This window comes from Biomphalaria glabrata, chromosome 1, assembly GCF_947242115.1.
Source record: "Biomphalaria glabrata chromosome 1, xgBioGlab47.1, whole genome shotgun sequence".
Classification (NCBI taxonomy): domain Eukaryota; kingdom Metazoa; phylum Mollusca; class Gastropoda; family Planorbidae; genus Biomphalaria; species Biomphalaria glabrata.
Window position 1 is genome coordinate 62,445,244 of NC_074711.1, and position 27,086 is coordinate 62,472,329.

At 39.2% G+C, this 27,086-nt stretch overlaps 2 protein-coding genes across 5 annotated transcripts in view; one reads left to right on the top strand and one right to left on the bottom strand.

Annotated features, from left to right (window-relative positions):
* Window positions 1–6,275, top strand: part of LOC106058303 (uncharacterized) — a 29,983-nt gene extending 23,708 nt beyond the window's left edge. For all 4 annotated transcript variants that reach the window (XM_056006592.1, XM_013215696.2, XM_013215694.2 and 1 more), the window contains exon 6: window positions 6,171–6,275. In XM_056006592.1, the coding sequence (XP_055862567.1) occupies window positions 6,171–6,194 (24 nt within the window). In that variant the 3' untranslated portion in view covers window positions 6,195–6,275. The remainder of the gene's footprint in view (window positions 1–6,170) is intronic.
* A 409-nt stretch (window positions 6,276–6,684) lies between these two features.
* LOC106074225 (latent-transforming growth factor beta-binding protein 3-like) lies at window positions 6,685–18,878 on the bottom strand. Its single transcript, XM_056006565.1, has 5 exons — window positions 18,575–18,878; window positions 17,336–17,446; window positions 15,157–15,303; window positions 14,776–14,898; window positions 6,685–7,406 (listed from the first exon to the last, which is right to left on the bottom strand). Exons 1-5 carry the CDS (start codon window positions 18,648–18,650, stop codon window positions 7,306–7,308), a joined length of 558 nt encoding a protein of 185 aa, XP_055862540.1. The 5' UTR covers window positions 18,651–18,878; the 3' UTR covers window positions 6,685–7,305.
* Window positions 18,879–27,086: the final 8,208 nt, after the last annotated feature.

A 27,086-nucleotide genomic window follows, 5' to 3' on the forward strand; every position in this document is an offset into this window, starting at 1 on the left:
TCTCTGGTGTACTCTCCCTCATCTCTCTCTCTCTCCCTCATCTCTCTGGTGTACTCTCTCTCATCTCTCTGTCTCTCTCTCACCTCTCTGTCTCTCCCTCATCTCTCTCTCTCTCTCCCTCATCTCTCTGGTGTACTCTCTCTCATCTCTCTCTCTCTCCCTTATCTCTCTGGTGTACTCTCTCTCATCTCTCTGTCTCTCCCTAATCTCTCTGGTGTACTCTCTCTCATCTCTCTGTCTCTCCCTCATCTCTCTGGTGTACTCTCCCTCATCTCTCTCTCTCCCTCATCTCTCTGGTGTACTCTCTCTCATCTCTCTGTCTCTCCCTCATCTCTCTGTCTCTCCCTCATCTCTCTGGTGTACTCTCTCTCATCTCTCTGTCTCTCCCTCATCTCTCTGGTGTACTCTCCCTCATCTCTCTCTCTCTCCCTCATCTCTCTGGTGTACTCTCTCTCATCTCTCTCTCTCTCCCTCATCTCTCTGGTGTACTCTCTCTCATCTCTCTCTCTCTCCCTCATCTCTCTGGTGTACTCTCTCTCATCTCTCTCTCTCTCCCTCATCTCTCTGGTGTACTCTCTCTCATCTCTCTGTCTCTCCCTCATCTCTCTGGTGTACTCTCCCTCATCTCTCTCTCTCTCCCTCATCTCTCTTGTGTACTCTCTCTCATCTCTCTGTCTCTCTCCCTCATCTCTCTGTCTCTCCCTCATCTCTCTGGTGTACTCTCTCTCATCTCTCTGTCTCTCCCTCATCTCTCTGTCTCTCCCTCATCTTTCTTGTGTACTCTCTCTCTCATCTCTCTGTCTCTCTGTCATCTCTCTGGTGTACTCTCTCTCATCTCTCTGTCTCTCCCTCATCTCTCTGTCTCTCCCTCATCTCTCTTGTGTACTCTCTCTCATCTCTCTGTCTCTCCCTCATCTCTCTGGTGTACTCTCTCTTTTCTCTCTGTCTCTCCCTCATCTCTGTCTCTCCCTCATCTCTCTGGTGTACTCTCTCTCTTCTCTCTGTCTCTCCCTCATCTCTCTCTCTCCCTCATCTCTCTGGTGTACTCTCTCTCATCTCTATGTCTCTCCCTCATCTCTCTGGTGTACTCTCTCTCATCTCTGTCTCTCCCTCATCTCTCTGGTGTACTCTCTCTCTCATCTCTCTGGTGTACTCTCTCTCATCTCAGTCTCTCTCTCATCTCTCTCTCCCTCATCTCTCTGGTGTACTCTCTCTCATCTCTCTGTCTCTCCCTCATTCTCTCTCTCTCATCTCTCTGGTGTACTCTCTCTCATCTCTCTGTCTCTCCCTCATCTCTCTCTCTCTCTCATCTCTCTTTTGTACTCTCTCTCATCTCTCTGTCTCTCCCTCATCTCTCTGGTGTACTCTCTCTTTTCTCTCTGTCTCTCCCTCATCTCTCTCTCTCTCCCTCATCTCTCTGGTGTACTCTCTCTCTCATCTCTCTGGTGTACTCTCTCTCATCTCTGTCTCTCCCTCATTCTCTCTCCCTCATCTCTCTGGTGTACTCTCTCTCATCTCTCTGTCTCTCCCTCATTCTATCTCCCTCATCTCTCTGGTGTACTCTCTCTCATCTCTCTGTCTCTCCCTCATCTCTCTCTCCCTCATCTCTCTTTTGTACTCTCTCTCATCTCTCTGTCTCTCCCTCATCTCTCTGGTGTACTCTCTCTTTTCTCTCTGTCTCTCCCTCATCTCTTTCTCTCTCCCTCATCTCTCTTGTGTACTCTCTCTCTTCTCTCTGTCTTTCCCTCATCTCTCTCTCCCTCATCTCTCTGGTGTACTCTCTCTCATTTCTCTGTCTCTCCCTCATTCTCTCTCCATCTCTCTGGTGTACTCTCTCTCATCTCTCTGTCTCTCCCTCATCTCTCTCTCTCCCTCATCTCTCTGGTGTACTCTCTCTCATCTCTCTGTCTCTCCCTCATCTCTCTGTCTCTCCCTCATCTCTCTGGTGTACTCTCTCTCATCTCTCTGTCTCTCCCTCATCTCTCTGGTGTACTCTCTCTCATCTCTCTGTCTCTCTCTCATCTCTCTGTCTCTCCCTTATCTCTCTCTCTCTCTCTCCCTCATCTCTCTGGTGTACTCTCTCTCATCTCTCTGTCTCTCCCTCATCTCTCTCTCTCCCTCATCTCTCTGGTGTACTCTCTCTCATCTCTCTCTCTCTCCCTCATCTCTCTGGTGTACTCTCTCTCATCTCTCTGTCTCTCCCTCATCTCTCTGGTGTACTCTCTCTCATCTCTCTGTCTCTCTCTCATCTCTCTGTCTCTCCCTCATCTCTCTCTCTCTCCCTCATCTCTCTGGTGTACTCTCTCATCTCTCTGTCTCTCCCTCATCTCTCTCTCTCCCTCATCTCTCTGGTGTACTCTCCCTCATCTCTCTCTCTCTCCCTCATCTCTCTGGTGTACTCTCTCTCATCTCTCTGTCTCTCTCTCACCTCTCTGTCTCTCCCTCATCTCTCTCTCTCTCTCCCTCATCTCTCTGGTGTACTCTCTCTCATCTCTCTCTCTCTCCCTTATCTCTCTTGTGTACTCTCTCTCATCTCTCTGTCTCTCCCTAATCTCTCTGGTGTACTCTCTCTCATCTCTCTGTCTCTCCCTCATCTCTCTGGTGTACTCTCCCTCATCTCTCTCTCTCCCTCATCTCTCTGGTGTACTCTCTCTCATCTCTCTGTCTCTCCCTCATCTCTCTGTCTCTCCCTCATCTCTCTGGTGTACTCTCTCTCATCTCTCTGTCTCTCCCTCATCTCTCTGGTGTACTCTCCCTCATCTCTCTCTCTCTCCCTCATCTCTCTGGTGTACTCTCTCTCATCTCTCTCTCTCTCCCTCATCTCTCTGGTGTACTCTCTCTCATCTCTCTCTCTCTCCCTCATCTCTCTGGTGTACTCTCTCTCATCTCTCTCTCTCTCCCTCATCTCTCTGGTGTACTCTCTCTCATCTCTCTGTCTCTCCCTCATCTCTCTGGTGTACTCTCCCTCATCTCTCTCTCTCTCCCTCATCTCTCTTGTGTACTCTCTCTCATCTCTCTGTCTCTCCCTCATCTCTCTGGTGTACTCTCTCTCATCTCTCTGTCTCTCCCTCATCTCTCTCTCTCTCTTCCTCATCTCTCTGGTGTACTCTCTCTCTCATCTCTCTGTCTCTCCCTCATCTCTCTCTCTCCCTCATCTCTCTGGTGTACTCTCCCTCATCTCTCTGTCTCTCCCTCATCTCTCTGGTGTACTCTGTCTCTCATCTCTCTGGTGTACTCTCTCTCATCTCTCTGGTGTACTCTCTCTCATCTCTCTGTCTCTCCCTCATCTCTCTGGTGTACTCTCTCTCATCTCTCTGTCTCTCCCTCATCTCTCTCTCCCTCATCTCTCTGGTGTAATCTCTCTCTCATCTCTCTGTCTCTCCCTCATCTCTCTCTCTCCCTCATCTCTCTGGTGTACTCTCTCTCATCTCTCTGTCTCTCCCTCATCTCTCTCTCTCTCCCTCATCTCTCTGGTGTACTCTCTCTCATCTCTCTCTCTCCCTCATCTCTCTCTCTCCCTCATCTCTCTTTTGTACTCTCTCTCATCTCTCTGTCTCTCCCTCATCTCTCTGGTGTACTCTCTCTTTTCTCTCTGTCTCTCCCTCATCTCTGTCTCTCCCTCATCTCTCTGGTGTACTCTCTCTCTTCTCTCTGTCTCTCCCTCATCTCTCTCTCTCCCTCATCTCTCTGGTGTACTCTCTCTCATCTCTCTGTCTCTCCCTCATCTCTCTGGTGTACTCTCTCTCATCTCTGTCTCTCCCTCATCTCTCTGGTGTACTCTCTCTCTCATCTCTCTGGTGTACTATCTCTCATCTCAGTCTCTCTCTCATCTCTCTCTCCCTCATCTCTCTGGTGTACTCTCTCTCATCTCTCTGTCTCTCCCTCATTCTCTCTCTCTCATCTCTCTGGTGTACTCTCTCTCATCTCTCTGTCTCTCCCTCATCTCTCTCTCTCTCTCATCTCTCTTTTGTACTCTCTCTCATCTCTCTGTCTCTCCCTCATCTCTCTGGTGTACTCTCTCTTTTCTCTCTGTCTCTCCCTCATCTCTCTCTCTCTCCCTCATCTCTCTGGTGTACTCTCTCTCTCATCTCTCTGGTGTACTCTCTCTCATCTCTGTCTCTCCCTCATTCTCTCTCCCTCATCTCTCTGGTGTACTCTCTCTCATCTCTCTGTCTCTCCCTCATTCTATCTCCCTCATCTCTCTGGTGTACTCTCTCTCATCTCTCTGTCTCTCCCTCATCTCTCTCTCCCTCATCTCTCTTTTGTACTCTCTCTCATCTCTCTGTCTCTCCCTCATCTCTCTGGTGTACTCTCTCTTTTCTCTCTGTCTCTCCCTCATCTCTTTCTCTCTCCCTCATCTCTCTTGTGTACTCTCTCTCTTCTCTCTGTCTTTCCCTCATCTCTCTCTCCCTCATCTCTCTGGTGTACTCTCTCTCATTTCTCTGTCTCTCCCTCATTCTCTCTCCATCTCTCTGGTGTACTCTCTCTCATCTCTCTGTCTCTCCCTCATCTCTCTCTCTCCCTCATCTCTCTGGTGTACTCTCTCTCATCTCTCTGTCTCTCCCTCATCTCTCTGTCTCTCCCTCATCTCTCTGGTGTACTCTCTCTCATCTCTCTGTCTCTCCCTCATCTCTCTGGTGTACTCTCTCTCATCTCTCTGTCTCTCTCTCATCTCTCTGTCTCTCCCTTATCTCTCTCTCTCTCTCCCTCATCTCTCTGGTGTACTCTCTCTCATCTCTCTCTCTCTCCCTCATCTCTCTCTCTCCCTCATCTCTCTGGTGTACTCTCTCTCATCTCTCTCTCTCTCCCTCATCTCTCTGGTGTACTCTCTCTCATCTCTCTGTCTCTCCCTCATCTCTCTGGTGTACTCTCTCTCATCTCTCTGTCTCTCTCTCATCTCTCTGTCTCTCCCTCATCTCTCTCTCTCTCCCTCATCTCTCTGGTGTACTCTCTCATCTCTCTGTCTCTCCCTCATCTCTCTCTCTCCCTCATCTCTCTGGTGTACTCTCCCTCATCTCTCTCTCTCTCCCTCATCTCTCTGGTGTACTCTCTCTCATCTCTCTGTCTCTCTCTCACCTCTCTGTCTCTCCCTCATCTCTCTCTCTCTCTCCCTCATCTCTCTGGTGTACTCTCTCTCATCTCTCTCTCTCTCCCTTATCTCTCTGGTGTACGCTCTCTCATCTCTCTGTCTCTCCCTAATCTCTCTGGTTTACTCTCTCTCATCTCTCTGTCTCTCCCTCATCTCTCTGGTGTACTCTCCCTCATCTCTCTCTCTCCCTCATCTCTCTGGTGTACTCTCTCTCATCTCTCTGTCTCTCCCTCATCTCTCTGTCTCTCCCTCATCTCTCTGGTGTACTCTCTCTCATCTCTCTGTCTCTCCCTCATCTCTCTGGTGTACTCTCCCTCATCTCTCTCTCTCTCCCTCATCTCTCTGGTGTACTCTCTCTCATCTCTCTCTCTCTCCCTCATCTCTCTGGTGTACTCTCTCTCATCTCTCTCTCTCTCCCTCATCTCTCTGGTGTACTCTCTCTCATCTCTCTCTCTCTCCCTCATCTCTCTGGTGTACTCTCTCTCATCTCTCTGTCTCTCCCTCATCTCTCTGGTGTACTCTCCCTCATCTCTCTCTCTCTCCCTCATCTCTCTTGTGTACTCTCTCTCATCTCTCTGTCTCTCCCTCATCTCTCTGGTGTACTCTCTCTCATCTCTCTGTCTCTCCCTCATCTCTCTCTCTTCCTCATCTCTCTGGTGTACTCTCTCTCTCATCTCTCTGTCTCTCCCTCATCTCTCTCTCTCCCTCATCTCTCTGGTGTACTCTCCCTCATCTCTCTGTCTCTCCCTCATCTCTCTGGTGTACTCTGTCTCTCATCTCTCTGGTGTACTCTCTCTCATCTCTCTGGTGTACTCTCTCTCATCTCTCTGTCTCTCCCTCATCTCTCTGGTGTACTCTCTCTCATCTCTCTGTCTCTCCCTCATCTCTCTCTCCCTCATCTCTCTGGTGTACTCTCCCTCATCTCTCTCTCTCTCCCTCATCTCTCTGGTGTACTCTCTCTCTCATCTCTCTGTCTCTCTCCCTCATCTCTCTGATGTACTCTCTCTTTTCTCGTTTAGCAACTTTTCTCTCCGTTTTTCTCTTAGTTTTTGCACAAAGCTTTTTTTTGTCTTTTCTTCAGGTTCAGAGAGTTGGTCGTTATTGAGCAGCAAGTTAGGAATTGAGATCCACTGTTATTCTAGTTTTATGTGACGGGTACATTTGAAATAAATTCCTACAAAAATGATCAGTTCTTTGTTCTGACATCCTTAATAATGATCGAATAATTAGAAAACGGTTCACATTTCTTGGAACTAACGTAATGGCAGCATATTCTATAAATAGAAATACAAGAGAAACCACGCAGACACACTTATTTTGACTTATACACTGACATATACAAATACTCACATGTGCACGAATTAATAAGCAATTATTGCCAGTTGTATAAAAACGTAATGAGATCTACATTATGAACTTATTATTATGAATTGTTGAATCTTTTTTTTCTTTGATTATTTAGACAGCTTTATTCACAAGCTCATGCAGCTATTTATAGCCAGTAAAAATATCACAAAAATATCCTGATTATTAATTCCGAAGTTAGACGCACACCGGCCGATGAAAACATACTCGAAAATATCGAAAGAAAAAAATTGTTAAATATATTTTTAATGCAATGATTAGATGACAAATATAGCTGTATAAAAACACCATAACAGTTTAAAGTCCAACATAAATGTAATGGAGTGTTGAAAAGATTTAGTTTTAAGCCTGGTTATACAGTTGGGAATAGGGGGCCTACTAACCAACTTGTGCTTTTACTGTTCTATTCAATGTAGGCAATGGTAAAGAGTGTTGATCCTACATGGCTAGATCCAGCCTAAAACCCAATACATGTCTACATCTGGGATTTCCTATATCAATACCAGTAGATATGAAAGAATAATTTTATTTACAAACTTTTGCAGTAGCGACACCCTTTGATGTTGATATCTCAAGGGCTTTTAATAATTTTCTTTTATTGTTGAAGAAATTTTATCTTTCGTAGTCTTTCACTCCTAAGCAGGAAGAAACAGTAATACTATAGTAATAAAAGGCCTACATAGTAACAAGTAACAATAGTCCCCAGAACCATTATTTTCTAAATAAATCACAAATTAATCAGTAGATTTAGGATAGGATTAGGACTACATTCCTTTGGTGGTGCTGATGATTCAGGGTCTTAACCTTACAGAGTTCTCGTTCTTTGGATCTGTGACGAAACACACTTCTGCTTACAAGAAGATGTCGTCTATTAAATAGGCCATCATAAAACTTCCACCATTGATTGGGTTTTTGTAGATAAGTTTGGGTAGAGCTGGAACAGACATCGGTACTGAAAAAAAACACCAGAATGATTGAGTTCACATTACAGAGAGGTACAACAGCTTGAAGTAAATAAAAACATTTGTCTGTCAATTAGTCAAAAATATTTTCATAAACAACAAAATATTCTAAAACGATGTCAGGACCAAGTGTGTAGAGAACAATTTTTAAGTCTACAGAAATGTTTCTCAAACTTTTACGGAGTCGCACCCCTAAATGAAAAAAAAAATTCATGCGCTCCCTCCTTAGACAGCTGGGAGCCGAATACAGCACTGTAGACTCCCACATTATAGTCCGGGAGGGTTTTAAAAATGTAATAAGAAGGAAAAGAAATGTAAATAAATATCATTGTATAACTCAAGTTTCCAGTTCACTTCAAAAAGCGGATATTTTAAGTTTAATGCATGTTTAGAAAAATTAGAAAAATAGAAAAATTCCTACTGGATACATCATAATTTGTTTCCTTCCAGCAAGAGGGTCTGGGGGAAAGCTGTACACTCCCCGAGCGGGGTCTGGGGCAGAGCCCCGATGCTAAATGTTTTCCTGCGTTCTGAGCTTCATAAATTCTTTTTTTTCTTTTACTGTGCTTGCAATGTCTTTTTCTCCTAGCGCTTGTCAACTACTATTTAAGTATTAAAAAAGGGCTGGGGCGGACCGACATTGGACGATTCGAGCCTCAGGTCTTATAAATCTAATGAATAAGGAGTCACCACAGGCCAATTTTATAAGCATTCAAGGTAATCTAGCTCACATAGGCACATCTTTGTGTTCAGAGACATCCTAGAGCTCTAGGAAGACATCTTGTCGCGGAACTTTTTCTTAATAATTCTTTTTCTTTTTCTTGCTGTTCCACAAGAAGTCGTCACCATAATGATGTACAAGAGTCTGGAGAATTTCCACCATTATATTGACACAAGAAATTTGCCAAGAATCGCGTTAGCGAAGACGTTTTGAAATGTCTTCTTCAAAGAGTTTTGAGTCGATATTTTTGCAGACACTTATCGCGAAAACGGTGTACAACCTTAGAAGATAAAACAACGACTCTTCAAATATTTTAGTTCTATTTTATTTTAAGGTCATGATACGTGGTTAATATTCAAACATGATTTGATGAATCAAATAATAATATCTCCCTTAAAAAGCAAATTTACTGGCTTCGCCCCCCTTTTGCGAGGGTATCGTTCCACAGGTTAAGAATCGTTGGCCTAGTCTAAACAATTTGGTTAACATCAATATCTTATACTGCAGAGATCTTAAAAAAACAAATCTTTAAATATTTTGTTCAGTGTTTGAACTTCAGTGTTTCTTCTTTGTTTCGAATATGTTCTCTATCTTGTCTATGTTGCTAGGTTTGTTCCGAATATGTTCTCTATCTTGTCTATGTTGCTAGGTTTGTTCCGAATATGTTCTCTATCTTGTCTATGTTGCTAGGTTTGTTCCGAATATGTTCTCTATCTTGTCTATGTTGTTAGGTTTGTTCCGAATATGTTCTCTATCTTGTCTATGTTGCTAGGTTTGTTCCGAATATGTTCTCTATCTTGTCTATGTTGCTAGGTTTGTTCCGAATATGTTCTCTATCTTGTCTATGTTGCTAGGTTTGTTCCGAATATGTTCTCTATCTTGTCTATGTTGCTAGGTTTGTTCCGAATATGTTCTCTATCTTGTCTATGTTGTTAGGTTTGTTCCGAATATGTTCTCTATCTTGTCTATGTTGTTAGGTTTGTTCCGAATATGTTCTCTATCTTGTCTATGTTGCTAGGTTTGTTCCGAATATGTTCTCTATCTTGTCTATGTTGCTAGGTTTGTTCCGAATATGTTCTCTATCTTGTCTATGTTGCTAGGTTTGTTCCGAATATGTTCTCTATCTTGTCTATGTTGCTAGGTTTGTTCCGAATATGTTCTCTATCTTGTCTATGTTGTTAGGTTTGTTCCGAATATGTTCTCTATCTTGTCTATGTTGTTAGGTTTGTTCCGAATATGTTCTCTATCTTGTCTATGTTGCTAGGTTTGTTCCGAATATGTTCTCTACCTTGTCTATGTTGCTAGGTTTGTTCCGAATATGTTCTCTATCTTGTCTATGTTGCTAGGTTTGTTCCGAATATGTTCTCTATCTTGTCTATGTTGTTAGGTTTGTTCCGAATATGTTCTCTATCTTGTCTATGTTGCTAGGTTTGTTCCGAATATGTTCTCTATCTTGTCTATGTTGCTAGGTTTGTTCCGAATATGTTCTCTATCTTGTCTATGTTGCTAGGTTTGTTCCGAATATGTTCTCTATCTTGTCTATGTTGCTAGGTTTGTTCCGAATATGTTCTCTATCTTGTCTATGTTGCTAGGTTTGTTCCGAATATGTTCTCTATCTTGTCTATGTTGCTAGGTTTGTTCCGAATATGTTCTCTATCTTGTCTATGTTGCTAGGTTTGTTCCGAATATGTTCTCTATCTTGTCTATGTTGCTAGGTTTGTTCCGAATATGTTCTCTATCTTGTCTATGTTGCTAGGTTTGTTCCGAATATGTTCTCTATCTTGTCTATGTTGTTAGGTTTGTTCCGAATATGTTCTTTATCCTTTCTGTTACTATATTTGTGTGTCTTTTCTTTGAAGTAACAAAATACAATTAAAAATTGACGGTAGGTCTGATCTTTTTTTTTTTTTTTTTTTTGAGTTTTACCTGACCAACACATAAAACAGAATAGACTTGAAGTGTGTTTAAATTGATAAAGACTTGAAGTGTGTTTAAATTGATAAAGACTTGAAGTGTGTTTAAATTGATAAAGACTTGAAGTGTGTTTAAATTGATAAAAATAATGATGACTTAAGAAAAAAAAATAATTGAAAAAAAAATAAACAAATACACTTTTTTTTTAAAGTGGAAAGACAACTCTGACGTATCACTTTGGTGTCTCCATGACAACGACAGGACAGCTGCGTGATTACAGTCTCAAAGTGAAATCAAGAGATAAACAAGAAAACTACTTGACTAACAATAACAAGCCCAGCTGTAAACAACAGTTGTTTGTATAACAAAGTAACCTAATGAAACAACTTGCTATTTTCAGAACAACATCGCACATAGTACTAATATATTCACTAACAGGTAAATTAATTCACAAGTTTGAGAGAATAATACTACAGCTATGTTTGAAGCAAAGCGTGCAGCATTTCACAAATAATACTAAACAACAACAAACATACAAACTTTAAATCTCTTAATTTAAAAGTACATTTGATGTAAGCTCACATTTGATATAACACATATGTGAGTGAATTAAGGCTTGTAAACCTTTTTTTTTTTGTTAATGTCGTAAGATTGTGCACAGAAAGTCTCAAATCTAAAATGTGTTTATTGTAATTCAGGACTGCCCTTAAGCATAGGCAAACTAGGCAGCTGCTTCGGGTCCCCGATAGGTGGGAGCCGCGCACAAGACCAAAAACAATTGTTAAAAGATAAGAAATAACGAAACTTAGGCCCCGTGTGGGAGCACACTAGGTTTTAAATCAATTGAGTAATTGTATTCATTTTTTTTTTGCTGATTATTTATTATTTTCTATTTCATTTAGGTCCACCAAAGTCACTTTGTCTAGGGATGACTCCAATTATCTAAGGCCGGCCCTGATTGTATGATGTAAACGTCATTATATTAATATTATCTGTTTGTACGTGAAGTTTATACCATGTCCAGAAATTACAAAAACGTGGACCACAAATTAATGAGGAAATTACTGTTACTGTGGATGTCAGAATGGGTCTACAGATGTATTTTAAATTATAAAGTCCTGGGATATAAAAGTATTTTAAGTTTCTATGTCTTGGAATATAAAGGTATTTTAAATCAATATACCGGAATAGGAAAGTATACTATATAAACTCTTTCTTATTACATGTTAGAAAAATAAAGTTTAGTATCACAGTAGAAAAGAAACATTTGATAATTTTATTTGGTAATTGCAGAGGGTTTAGTCAGTGGCGTAACTAAGGGGGGGGGATGGGGGGGGGAGAATTTTAAAATCCCCCCGGGCCCCCACCTAGGGGGGGCCCCCAAATGGGTGTCCGAAATTTATTGTAAATACATAAATTAATATTTTTGATTGACAAATAGTGTCAACGGGTGTCTTTTTTTTTCAACATTTATGGATTAAATTTATCACAAAGACTAAACTTAGATCTAGGTCTATCAGTACGTTGACTTTGTTGACATTTAAAAAAAAAAATTTTCCACAGAGATCAAAGTTTTTTTTAAAGTTGGTTTTACATTTTAAACTTTGTTGCCACGAATAAAACTGCATGATATTCAGCGAATTCCAGGTATCTTGTTACCTTTACTAATAATAGATCTAAATGGCGAGTATTTTATGGCTACACACTAATTAACCTGAAATCAAAATTTACAGAATCGAGTATAACAGATCCAAAAGTTATTCTTAATAATGCTAGAATAGTACATTATTCGGGTTTGGCGTCTATAATTTCAGAATTAAACTTCACACTCGAGTTATTACCCCTCTATTCATCTTTCCTCAATCCAATGGAAACTCTATTTTTATTTCCATCTAATCCTTTTGCTTTCGCACAAAACATAAACAACAAACAATGATGTAATATCATATAATATTAGCACATCATTCCTTTTGAAGTTATTATCACACCCTTCCTTTTAAAGTTCTTAAAAGTGATATCTACTAGCAGGGCCGCCCTAGCATTTGCGGGGCCCTATGCGAAACGGATCGCGCGGGGCCTAGTCTGGGTAGGGATGAGCATAATGTCAAAATTATTTTTTTAAATTAGAAAATAGGCCTACTTTCGTCTTTGCAATAAATTTTTATCAAATGAAAGCTCGCAATGCCACTTTTTATTTATAGGCACCCCAAAATTTCAATTTCGTCTATTCTTCAGGAGATTTGAATAAATTCAAAAAAAGCTCAGGACTTTATCGTATATTTTGCCTTTCATGAGATTTCCTGGAGGCCCTGGAAAATCAGGAGGTCACGAAAACCCTGTTATTTTATATACATTATAATAGTTTAATTTAATAATGTACACTTAGAATTAGCGCGGGGCCTATGAAAGCGCGGGGCCCACTGCCACCGCATAGGCTGCAGTGGCCTAAGGCCGGCCCTGTCTACTAGGAACTTTAACAATTCGTCCACTTCTGGTTGTCTTGACTGGCACAACAAGTTCTCTAGACGTTGGTCTATAACTGTTTCGTTTGTTCCAACAGTTTGCAGTTCATTGTCTCCATCGGTATCATAGTACTCACAGATGTCTTCATCGAAACTCTTATTCAAAAAGCTTTGATTTCTTCTGTATGTTTTTCCGTTTGTCTTTATGATGTAAGATCTGGGTGCTGAATGTTTTTTTATGACAACTGCTTTCTGCCATGTTTGACCTAGACGAACTCTCCGACAGAATAATCTTTAGGTAGTCTTGCTTTTGCATTGTATTTCACTTTGCTTTTCATCTGTCATTCGTTGAGTAATGTCTCTACATTTTCAGCTACCGATGGTTTCAATAGTTTGGGATCAGTTGGAATGATGTCCCTGAGTCTTCTACTCGTCAGCAGTTGTGATGGTGAATACGGCAGTCCACTTATCGGAGTATTTCTATACTCGAGCATAACGAGATATGGATCTTTCCCACTTTTGTATGCTCTGAATCCTTTTGCTTGCGCACAAAATATAAACAACCAACAATGACGTAATACCATTATAATATTAGCACAGAATCTTCTTCATGCAGTGGAAAATTAAGAATTTTTTGCCTATCTTGAATTCTGGTCAAAGCTCTTGCGCCCAATTAATATAGTTCAGAAGAAACTACAAAAGTCTGGACTGCATATACGGGAAGCTGCTAAAGAAATTAGTACCCTTTCATGCTTTCTGCAAAATGATATGAAACTGACAAAAAAACAATCCATCGAATAAGCAAAAGAAGGTAGTGAATACTATGGATTCCCTGTAATCAAAACAACCAGAAGAAAGAAAAGTGTTGATGGGAAGTTGAGTTCTAATGTAGGACTGTCAATAGAACTGCAATTCAAACGTGTTGCGACAGAAGTGCTGGACAGATTTCATATGGAGATGAAGAGCAGATTTCAGAGGTTGGAAAGAAAATGGATACCTTTGGGTTTCTTCTTGAACCAAGACACCTGTTAGATGAAGACCCGCTTATGACAAACTTTGCTACTTTTCCTGTTTGTATGATGAAATAAATGGCAAATCGCTTTTTCAATGATGTCATTGATGCACGAGCACTTTTCATCAACAAACCAGTAATACAACCACCAATAGACATATTGAGGAAACAGGCTTCATATGGTAATTACGTGTGCTCAAACTTTGCAACCTCCTCCGAATACTGCTAACTCAGGCCACTTCCTTTACGTCATGTGAGAGATCATTCTCAAAGCTCAAGTTCATCAAAAGCTATCTCAGGGACACAATGACACATGGCTTTAATGTCAGTGAAGTCACAAATACTAGAAAGTATCGATGTAGTTGATATTATAGATGTCTTTGCTGCACAGAGTGCACGACGTGAAGCGATATCAATTTAGATTTGTCACTTGTGCATTATTTAACTAATAAACAACGGTATAATTCATTAAAAGAGTCTTGATTCCTTTTTGTTAAGTTTACTGATATACTGAACCAATTGGATTTGGGGCGTATATATTTTTGCGTACATTATCCCATGTCATATGTCGAATGTCAAAATGTAAGGGGCCCCCAAAGAGGTCAATCCCCCCGGGCCCCCAAATCCCTAGTTACGCCCCTGGGTTTAGTTAGCAGACTACCCGGTAATTCTGCTTTTATATTTCCAATATAGACATGGATGAAGGCACTCCGCTTCCTGAAGGCATGCGTCTGAAATAGCCTCTGACAACCAGTCCAACGACTGGCTTCACGTGTGACTCAGATATTAGTAAAACTGTTCTCACTAACAGGAGAAGGGGGAAAGGCGAGTAACTGCTACACCCTGGCAGAACCTGCGACGCCGCTGACCCCAAACTATATCGGCACTGCCGTTCCTTTGAATACATCGGCGGCGTGGAGAGGAAGGAACTGCTGTGTGGGCGACATCGTTCCGACCTTAGCTAATGCTCTGACATTCATCTCATTTCCATGAGATGATCCATAGTCACCTCGCTCTGACTGAAGGAGGCCACAGTATACACGTAATGCTCTATCATTTATTTGTTTCTGTATTTATGTTTTGATGTTTTGATCTCAAAGTTGTGCATTATCCCAGGAACACAATCTCATTTCTGAACTTATAAAGTGGGTCGTTAAAAAAATTGTGGGATTATTATTATCTCTGAATCAAAATGTTTTTATTGTATGTCGTCTGCGGCCTGTGAAAGAAAAGTTAATTGTATCACTGACCTTCACACTTCCCATACAAAAGTATGTATCCAGTTACACAGCCGCTGCAGACGTAATCCCCAGGAGTATTAAAGCACAATCCTGGAGTACAGCCAGTATTAGCTGTTAGACACTCATCCACGTCTGAAACAGTACATCAAACCTCTGGGTGATTGACTTTGATTGACAAAGTAATTACTTTAAATGACTCAGTAATTGACTTTGAATGATTTAGTAATGAACTTTGATAGACTAAGTAATTGACTTTTATTGACTCAGTATTTGGCATTGATTTACTTTGTGTGTGAGTGTAAATTTCACAATCACTTCCCTTTATAACTTCTTATAAAAACGTGTTCCCTGTAATGAATTCACCAATGGCTACATGGATGTTCTACTTACCATCACATATGTTCGGATTGGCTACATTCGGTGTGTAGCCAGGGTAACACGAGCACGAAAACTGACCATTCTGTGGCTGGGGTAGACAGATCCCGTTAGAACATTGCTGGTCAGGTGAACCCGGCATTAAGTTGCATTGCGGGATAGCTGAAAAATATCGTTAGTCGAGTTGGCTTAATTGAAAATGGGGGGGGGGTGGGGGAGGGGCGCCAGGGATTAACGAGAATATATTTATATACACACACCGAGCGCTTTATCGCTCACAGTAACGCAGTAAATATTAACTTCATATTGAAAGGAATAAAGTTACCAAATAATAAATATGTGATACAACTATATAAAAGATGGCTGTGTGGTGGGGTTTGCGCTCTGGACTGTCTTTCGATTGTCTCAATGGTTCCGGGTTTGAACTCTGCCCGATCTCATGCCGTCCCGAGGTTTGTGCTAATTATCTTCGAATCTTAAAGAACATCCGAAACATGAAAAAAAAAATAAAAGGAAGTCAAGTCTTTGATAAAAAAAATGCCCACTTTTTATTCGCCAGTGAATATTAATTTCAGTTTTTTGACAAAGTTATATCCCTTTTAATATGGCGTTTGACTGACAGAGTGTTTAAATATTAAAGGGGGGAAATCCTTCAATTAATCTCCTCAAACGTCATTGTCACAAGGTCAGTGTGTCCTGACCTGCCATACGAGAAGAGGATGATCTACATAAGATCTATTGTGTGATTGAAAAATATTCACTCATCAATGGTAAGGCGTCAAGTATATAGTTAATAAATATTTTTTTTTTTTGGCCTTGGAATTGTCATCACTATGTTTTTGGTGAATGTCATGCTATTTAAACATAGTGAATGACACGAGTCAGGTTATACATTCTGTTTTACTTTAACTTTTTATGTTTCAGGAAAGACAACTTCAGACAATATACAGCGTAAGTTGTTTTTTTTTTTTTTTTTTAAATTGAGCTACTGATGAGACGACTGACCAGAAAGGAAGTTTTAGTGCATGTAGCCACTCAAACAATTTCAGTGCATGTAGCCACTCAAACAATTTCAGTGCATGTAGCCACTCAAACAGTTTCAGTGCATGTAACCACTCAAACAGTTTCAGTGCATGTAGCCACTCAAACAGTTTCAGTGCATGTAGCCACTCAAACAGTTTCAGTGCATGTAGCCACTCAAACAGTTTCAGTGCAAGTAGCCACTCAAACAGTTTCAGTGCATGTAGCCACTCAAACAGTTTCAGTGCAAGTAGCCACTCAAACAGTTTCAGTGCATGTAGCCACTCAAACAGTTTCAGTGCATGTAGCCACTCAAATAGAAACAAAACAAAAACTGTTAGATCTAAAAAGTTATAAATCAGAGAGAGAGGACGAAAACTAGAGAGAGAAAGAGAGAAAGAAAATGAGTCTAAGTGAGCAAGAGAGTGAGAAAGAAGGAGAGTGAAAGAGAGGAGAGACAGTGAGAGAGCGGGAGAGAGAAAGGGAAAAAAGAGAGACGGAGAGAGAAGGAGTGAGAGTAAAAGAGAGAGGGGAGAAGTAAAGAGAAGGAAACAATACACGTGAGTATAGTGACACGTAAACTTTTTGTTTCAACCAAGTTTCGCAAGTTTCAATCTCCGTGTGACTGTCTTAGAACTTCTTCCTGACGTCTCACTCCTCTCTTTCTCTATCTCCATGTGACTGTCTTAGAACTTCTTCCTGACATCTCACTCCTCTCTTTCTCTATCTCCATGTGACTGTCTTAGAACTTCTTCCTGACGTCTCACTCCTCTCTCTCTCTATCTCCATGTGACTGTCTTAGAACTTCTTCCTGACATCTCACTCCTCTCTCTCTCTATCTCCATGTGACTGTCTTAGAACTTCTTCCTGACGTCTCACTCCTCTCTCTCTCTATCTCCATGTGACTGTCTTAGAACTTCTTCCTGACGTCTCACTCCTCTCTCTCTCTATCTCCATGTGACTGTCTTAGAACTTCTTCCTGACGTCTCACTCCTCTCTCTCTCTATCTCCGTGTGACTGTCTTAGAACTTCTTCCTGACGTCTCACTCCTCTCTCTCTCTATCTCTCTAAATTCTCATTTTCCGCATCCTCCTTTCTGTCTCTCATACTCTTATAAAAAATTCTCCTTAGATCAAGACTTAACAAAAAATAAAATTGAGAAAAAACTACTCACGATTACAGAGAAGTGGATTGATAGGGTCAAGGATAAATCCAGGATTACAGGTGCAGCTTTGGTTTTGACAGGCTCCATTGATACAGACGTTTGTCACCTGATCACACGGTCCTGGTTAGTTGTTTGCATAGAAAAAAATCAATTATTATCTATGTGTCAGACTTACATTCTGAAGAAACAAACAAAAACACAACCCTTGGTGTTCATACAAGTTTAATTTGTCCCGCTGAAAAGCCCCAGAATTATTTTGTATTATTATATCAACTGCATTACGCAATGTGTACTTATGTATTTCTCTTCTCTTGGTAAGTTCTATATTTTAAATCAGAAGAGAACATGTTTCTATATACAGTTTGAACTTTCTTGAAGCTATGCATCAACATTTCATGTTCATATTTGAATTTGAATGAATTAATGTCATTGTTACTAAATTCCAATTCTTGTCTGCCGTTTGTTATTATTACAACTGATTCAACATTGCTAGATATCATGATCAGAGTAATGACAATATCTTCGAGTGTGAAGATGCATATAACAGGAAGTGATGAAAAGACTATAACAGGAAGTGATGCAAAGACTATAACAGGAAGTGACGCATCTATTTCATGAAACATACAATTAACAAGGGAAAAAGTTATATGGAAACATTTTCTTTCGAGTCATAAATAAATAAACGATGTCCAAGAATTTGGAATGAGATCAATTTTCTGTCTTCAACCTTTGTCTGAGTTCATTGTAACCTCCATGGTTTTTTTTCACTACTTCTAAAAAGATGACCTTCAAATGTATGTATCAATAAAGAATGACTTATAAGTACTTTTGTTTTTAAATGAGTACAGAACTGCTCAATCCAGGGAACAAACACGTGCAATGTTTATGTTTTTAAAGTTAATATTCTAGTCATTAATGGATTCAAAACTGACCAGACAGTCACTGATAGTTTTATAGAAAATAATAATAAGTGAGGAAAAAAACTCTCATTAGAATGTTTATGAGAGCTGAGACAGAGCACTAATGTTTTATACAACAAAATGTTTAGAAAAGTTTGACATTGGAGCAAAAAATCAGAGAATACCCTTTGTGTAGGGAAAGTTCAAGTTATATAAGGTTATATAAAATTTGATGATCAGCATTAACACATTTTAAATAACCAAAATGTCAACCGGTGTATACAATAAATATTGGCAAATATTGTCTGTACGAAATTGTGCAACTAATTGATTATTTGTAACTCATTACCGAGTCCCAGAGTATGATGCAAGCATGTGAACAACCAGAGGAACACACAGCACGCGTTCATCGTTTCAAAGTCCATGTTCAAATTTCTTGAATGAAATACAATTTAGGCTCTACTTCTGCTATACTTTTGCTGTGAATCCCAGCACGATGTCAGCTATATGCAAGTAACAAATAATAAGAAAATACACTCCCACATAAAAATCTCAATCTGACTTCAACCAAAACTACATGTAGAAATCTTTAGTGAACACGATTACTATCTACACAATAATGCTTTCTACATTCTACTTTTGAAATTCTTGGCTATAAATAGCACAGAAAATGTAAAAAAAATGTAGTTTACTTATTTGTCTCCTGACTTAATCAGGCCTCTCGTCACGTGACCAACACGGGCGCCATTAATTTCACAAGGCATCCAAACACCGTAAGGTTACAGTCTACCAGGAAAACAAAACAACAATAGTATTAGACTAGAGTTGCTGGCCCTACAACGTTGGCGGATCCGGAACGACATGCCCTGAGCGACATACCCTTCCACCCCCCCCACCCCCCAACTCAACTGCCACACAATTCAAGTAATTTCGAGGACAAAAATAAAATGTGTGTAAATAAATAGTCAATAATTTAAAAATACATTTTCTCATTATTTATGTATGTATTTATTTCTCATTTCTTTGTTGTCTCCCCTTCCTGTCCCAGGCTGTAAGACGTGTGTACAACGTACAGTGTGTCTAGAGAGCTAGAACACTTGGTGTGCAGCGACACAATGGTTGGCAGCTTAGACCTTGGCAGCTTAGACCTTGGCACCTTAGACCTTGGCAGCTTAGACCTTGGCACCTTAGACCTTGGCAGCTTAGACCTTGGCAGACCTTGGCACCTTAGACCTTGGCAGCTTAGACCTTGGCACCTTAGACCTTGGCAGCTTAGACCTTGGCACCTTAGACCTTGGCAGCTTAGACCTTGGCAGACCTTGGCTTGTTTGGTTATTATGTTTCTAATGTTTCTTTAGAAGTGAAGACTGGTAGATCCTAATTCAAACCTCGGATGGCGGCGATCAGGGTTCAAACCTGTGACCTTTGAGACGACAGTCCAGAGTGCACACGACAAGCTAGAGTATCTGCTCAACTTCTCTATGCCGTGAGACAAAAATGGTTGTACAGATAGTGAGAGGGAAAATGGGGGAAATACAACTGTGTACAACAATTACAGACTGAGTTGTCCTCCTCAACTTTAAAAAGTTCAATAATGACATACAAAATAATGGCATACAAAATAATGACATACAAAATAATGATATACAAAATAATGACATACAAAATAATGGCATACAAAATAATGGCATACAAAATAATGACATACAAAATAATGGCACACAAAATAATGGCATACAAAATAATGGCATACAAAATAATGGCATACAAAATAATGATAGTAAAACGAAGAAGAAGAAGAAATAGAAGAAAACAAAGGACAAAAAAGAAGTTCTAACACTTTCTAGACATCTTCAACTTGCTTTGATACCATTACTATTATTACACAGACTGACGTAGACTCAAGTTTTGCGAAGAGATTATCCCTTCCCCCCCCCCCTTCCCCATGAGTTTAACCTAACACTCTGAATTTTCCAACCCTACCCCCCCCCTTCCTATAGAAAATCGTCCCTCTCATAAACTCTGGATCCGCCATTGAACTAAAGAGACATCGGTCAGAATTATTTAACAATCAACAATCAACAACAACTGATCAACAATCAACACTATAAAATAGTGGCTAACTAGTAAACACTTTTAGTGATCTTAAAAGTAGGATGAACATAAAAACAACACAAAAACAACTAACAAAATAAAATACCGACCGAATAAGACGTCAGACTCGACACTTGATAAACAATAAAGTTATAAGTGGATAGATTCAAAGTAAACAGTTCTACTCAAGCAAAGACAAAACAACGTCCGTACATTACATTTAGATTTCATGGTATCTTCATAGGAACGTTTCCATTTCAAATCAATAAGAGGAATCAATTTAGTATTTCAAGCTTGCCATAGTATTTTTTGTTGAAGAATAATTTACAAGAGACAGACATATTTACAAGAGACAGACATGTTTACAAGAGACAGACATGTTTACAAGAGACAGACATGTTTACAAGAAACAGACATGTTTACAAGAGACAGACATGTTTACAAGAAACAGACATGTTTACAAGAAACAGACATGTTTACAAGAGACATGTTTGTTAAAACAAACTACTGGAAGGAAGAACGACTGTTGGACTACTGTATGGGTGATAGAAGCTTGACAGGATTCCATATTGACTAGTTTTTGACTTCTATTTTACAAAGTAAGTCATGATCAAAGTCTCTTCAGTAACAATCTTTAGGCAAACATGAGGAGTGAATGAAAGGGAAAATGTAAATATGTAAACAGGGACTGGCCTTCTTTTTTTCTCTCACTCATTCTATTTGTAACATATTGTTATGACTTTGCCATGCGCACCGCCATCCAAGATAGTGCAGAAAGAAGGTGCGCACTATCTGTGACTAAGCAAGTCGGATGTTGACATTAGGAGACTAACGATTTCCGCCCAAGCAGAGAGCCAATATGGAGAGATTGTGCCTAAGATAGATGTTGTTTGTGTACCTGTGATTTCTTGTCAATAAATATCGATGTGCCTCGTTGAGTTGCCTCACTTAAGTTATTTCAATATTGTAGACATTTTCATTGTAACACTATGATTTAGTGAAAGTCTCAACATTGACCTGCAACGTCACAACCTGTGGGCAGTTTAGACCAATAGGGTGGCAAATAGCTATTATCTTATCTTATCTTATATAATACAGACGTTACTTCAAAAAAGAAGATGATTACGTCCTACGTCTAATCTGCCTATAGGTTGTGACGTTGCAGGTTCAGGCCTTCTGTAATGATTGGTCTCAGTTTAACTCACTACGGCAGAGGACTTGTTAAATAGTTGTTCTAAATAGGTGAAGCACTTCACTTAGTCTCAATGTATTGCACTATTAGCTTACAATATTAAAAGTTAAAATACAGTCTGGTGTCTTGTCATTGTTTGTTTTTAAAAAGTATTACAAAAAAATAAAATTAGGCAGCAATAGAATTCAAACCCACGTCAAGAGACTTTTGCATAGAAACAAAGCCTTTGCTCGGCCACTCATACAAGAACCTGAAGTTGTATAAGCAAAACTATACATTCCACAAAACTACTGCATTCATTCTGGAGAATTTCCTTTTTTAACATAGACTAAAAGTATCCAATAAGATATATTTTAATTTCACAGCAAACGTTTTCTTTTAAAAGCACTTTCAAAAAAGAATAAAAAGAAATGTATAAAAGAAATAAACACGGGGAGTTTGGAATGTTTCAATTCAAAGTGCTTCAAGAGTTATAGTTAATATCTCATATGTACATTCAGGGCCGGTTTTAGGCCACTGCAACCTATGCGCCGCAGTGAGCCCCGCACTTTCATAGGCCCCATGCTTTGCGAATTCTAGGTTTAAATTATTAAATTAAACCATTTTAACTTATTATTAAAAGGTTCCTGGAATTCTCCTGAAATTAAAAATTTAAGAAAAATTCATGAAAATCTCCTGAAATTATTCAAATCTTCTGAAAACTGATGCAAATCTCCTTAAAACAAACAACATTGTCATTTCGGGGTGTCATTCAATGTGAAAAATGCCAATCCTACTCGCGATTAATCGGCATAGTCAGCTTTCATTGAATAAAAATATAAATAGTAAGCCGAATTTTAACCCAAACAAGAAGTTCAAATACTTAATTTACTTTAATAGTAACTGGCATACTAATATAGATCTAAATCTGTCTCGACCTCTTAGAAATAAAAAACAAAAGCGATAATTTGCTAGCCGATATTAAATCTAAAAGGCAGATCTGAATGTTTATCGGCTTTTTGTTGAAAAACTACTATCTACTGTAGATGGCTTGTAAAGTTAATTTGACAGTGATTTTGTACTTAGTAAAGTATAAATAAAATACAAAGACGAATTTATTTCTAATACAAAATCTTAATTTTCACTTATTATCCTTATCACAACCCAAATTAGGCCCAGCGCAATTCGTTTCGCATAGGGCCCCGCAACCTGTAGGACCGGCCCTGCATACATTGTACTTTCAAATGCCGGTTTGGACAGTGTACAGGGACTATACGTAATTAAACAGCTGGAGATTTCTTATAAAGGCCGTGGAATACACATCTGAGACCAAATAGAAATTTATTGTCGAGGACAGACGCAGGTGGAAAGAGCACCTAAACCGATTACCGCTGACAACGGTTATATCTACGCTGGATGTGGCCAAATATATAGGTCACAGCTAGGACTGTGTAGTCACATGAAATACTGCACTCCTCTTTAATTTTTAGTTTTTTTTTTAGTGACGAATGTGCTTTAAAAAAAGACACATCAATGTATCTGAATCTTAGGACTGTTACTACAACCGTTTTGTTTTTTAAATAAAGAAACATTGCCACTGTCTTGTTATATTTTGTAAGGCATTCTAGATTTGTTTCAATATTTTGAGCTTTGGGAACTATGTTACCTTATATATCACAGATGTTACTTTAAAAATATTGCTTCCGTCTCGTACCCACGTATTAAACTAGTAGTACATGCTAGCCACTCAACTCATTTGGCTTTCCAAGTTGACATAGACAATACACTCCATGCTGTGACAAGACTTATGAAGAGGTACTTATTTAATTTTGGCTAGCGAATGGAATAATGATTAAGAAATGTATGTGCCTTTATCCAGTTGTGTTTTTCTATTTTACACAAATTTTAAACAGGCGTGCTTGTTGTTAGCAAGTTACTGTATAGATCTAGTTTTTTTTTAAATGTATTATTACTACTTTACTTTTTTTTTGTTTTCTATCCTGGCGTGTGTCTGAGTTCAATGCTGTTTCTCTGGTGACTCTAGTCAAGAGTTATAGATCTTAACGTACTCACGGTTCTAGTTTCATTAATTTTTCTTGAGTTGGTGGATCCAAAATAAACAATTAGTATTGTAATATTGATCTACGATTAAATGGCAGTGTTCTAAATTCGTTTTTTTTTTAAGAAGATGAGAATCCTTGACGTCTTCCACTTGAGAAATGTTGTGTTTATTCTGATAATAGTCTCGGTGTCTCTAGCAGTTACAACAGTAAACATTATAGATTTATTATTAACATTATTTATATTAACTTTAGAGGATACCTGTTAACTTTTCACTGAGTTTTAGTTCTACAAACAAATTAAAAGACAGTTTATGATTTAGGACCACATTTTTGTTCACAAGACTTCAAATATTTTGTGATGAACATGAGACCAAATGTTGACATCTTCTTCTTTGTCTCCTCAAACCGAGATTGGAAGTTTCATTGTGATGTAAAGGTTTGTGGTCGTACACAGGAACGTTTCAATTAGACTTCAGCTACGTAATTTTTGTAACGGTGATTGTAAATACATCAAATCTTTCATATATAATTTCGACGCTATTGTTAATGTAACAGTTACCACCGAACATTTTCTTGAAAAAAATTATATCCATTTTAAATTTCGAATTACAATAAGTGTGACATAATCTTGACTGGAGTTGTATATTTACTATTATTCATATATCCATCCATTTGAGCCCTGTGCATATTGACAATATAAGCCCCAATTTTACGAAATAAGTTCTTAGTATAACTTCCCTAAAGCAAAGCGATTTCTTTCATTCGGTGCTACAGAAAGAAATGTAGTATTAAAAAAAAATGGGGCATGTCATTGCTGTACTTTTTTCTAAAATTCAAAGTATTAAAAAGAAAAACGATGAATCGGTCTTGAAATGTAAAATCTAAATTTCGGAGATAATTTCAAGGGTTGTGTCTCTTTGGTGAGCAAACAAACAGAAAATAAATCGCAAAAGCCCTAAAATTTCAGACTTTATTCGGTCCTGCGCCAGTATTGAACACGTGACCTGGTGGTTTATATTTGAGCCACAATGGACATAAAATGTCAGCCAAACATTCCACTGGTCACTGGCTAAAATAAGGTTAGAATGAACTACATGAGAAAATAAGAAAGTTGACCCCTAACAAATAAAAGCAGCTTAGACACTAAGGCACATGGGGCATTGCACCATTTCTATGTTTCTATGTCAAGTTTTCTCTTTTGTAATAACACTATACAATGACTTTAAATGTCTCATTCAGAACAGTCACATTGTTCACTGAACTATTTTATTATGGCTATTAGCAAGGGTCATAACGCTGACAGTCTGAAGAAGCGGATCCAACACTAGAGAACATTGATAGCAAGGGTTATAACACTGACAGTCTGAAGAAGCGGATCCAACACTAGAGAACATTGATAGCAAGGGTCATAACGCTGACAGTCTGAAGAAGCGGATCCAACACTAGAGAACATTGATAGCAAGGGTCATAACGCTGACAGTCTGAAGAAGCGGATCCAACACTAGAGAACATTGATAGCAAGGGTCATAACGCTGACAGTCTGAAGAAGCGGATCCAACACTAGAGAACATTGATAGCAAGGGTCATAACGCTGACAGTCTGAAGAAGCGGATCCAACACTAGAGAACATTGATAGCAAGGGTCATAACGCTGACAGTCTGAAGAAGCGGATCCAACACTAGAGAACATTGATAGCAAGGGTCATAACGCTGACAGTCTGAAGAAGCGGATCCAACACTAGAGAACATTGATAGCAAGGGTCATAACGCTGACAGTCTGAAGAAGCGGATCCAACACTAGAGAACATTGATAGCAAGGGTCATAACGCTGACAGTCTGAAGAAGCGGATCCAACACTAGAGAACATTGATTAGAATTAAACAAGAACTTGTATGAGACTAAAATGTGAGCAGCTGTCTGAGACAGTACAATCAAAACCTTCATATAATTTGACCCTTGGCTTTTTTATGACTTCATAAGTTCAAAAGATGGATGCCTGGTCGTGCGGTTTGTGCTCTGGACTGTCGTCCGGTCGTCTCGATGGTCCAAGGTTCTCTCCAACTTTCCCCCCACCTCTTGCCTTGCCCATCTCCTTGGCATTGGCAGCCAAATCGTGGGACCAGGCATCGCTGGGTCTTCCCCTCTTCCTCTTTATTTGAAGGTTCCAGGTGAGGACTTATTTATTTATTTATTGATGTTTGGATGGAAGCTTGCAAAGGTTGTGGACTACCCATAGCCAGCTCCTCTGAAAGATATCTAGTTCAATAGGCTACTACTTTGTTGTTTGCCACAATTCCTTAATCGTGATCTTGTCTGGCCAGATGATCAAACAAATCTTTCTGTGGCAGATATTGATAAATATCTAGATTTTGTTTTAATGGTGGTGGAATTTCTTTAGTGACGAATGCGGATTTAGCCTAAGACCGAATTAACTGACACTTGTTTTGAAGACTGCCAGCAATGAAAACGTTATGTTATATCATCGTGGACTTAGCGACATTGGACTGTTCCCAAATCTATAGGATTCAACATTGAACGTATAGCCTTGATCAGTCTTGACCATAGTTTCTGTACATTTACAGTTTACAATATTAAGGACAATGAAAGTCAATATGGAGGACCCAAGAAATGGCTCAAGTGAAGTGACCTCGAAAAGAGGATGTGATTATATGACCCTCTGATTGATGGGGGCCTTCAAACAGAGGGCTTCGCAAGGATCTCTCATTGCTGGTCTCTGGAAGAGATATTTTTTTAGGATCTAATAGGCAGTAGCTAGTGTTACTTTTAATGGAACCCTGACGTGGCCAACCACTAGATCTTACCAAAGGTACTTCAGGCATAATTGGTACAAATTATTTAGGATTACTGCAGCGCTCTTGTTACCAATATAGACTTACAGAGTGAATGTGTTCGGATTAAAGATGCTTCATAAAAACAACATTTGAATGTTAATTTTAATAAATTAGCTAATAAATGGAAAACAATTGACCCATTAATAGTTTTTTTTTTTTTTTTGTGATCTTATAAGCAATTTTTTTATACTAATGCGCGATTCCAGATTTATGAATAAAGATATATTACATGCCACTGTGAGAGTCTGTGAGCTAGTATAAAGTTCCACCTCCCTAAAGTATTTTATTGAATTAAAATGAGGTGCATTTGTTTATGAAAAGGTTTTTGCTTATTTAGATTTAAAAACAAAAAAAAGTTCGCTTTCAGAAAACAAAAAGTAGCCATTGCATTAAAACTCAGCATGCTCCAAAATATAATGAAATTATTTTTTCAAAAGCTTTTCTAGTTTTTTTGAGATCTAATCGGAAGATCAGAATGACAAACAGACCTCACAAACTACACGGCTCTAAAACGATATCTTTCTACCCCCATGTCAAAGATTGCTTTTAAAAGTGAATTGCTTCATTGTCATGCCACGTACTACAAAGTGAAACAAACTTCATTTCTGTTTTCCGTTGCAGTTGGTAAATTAATGGGACATAAGTCAAGTGACATTCACGATCAACTCCTAACACAGGATTG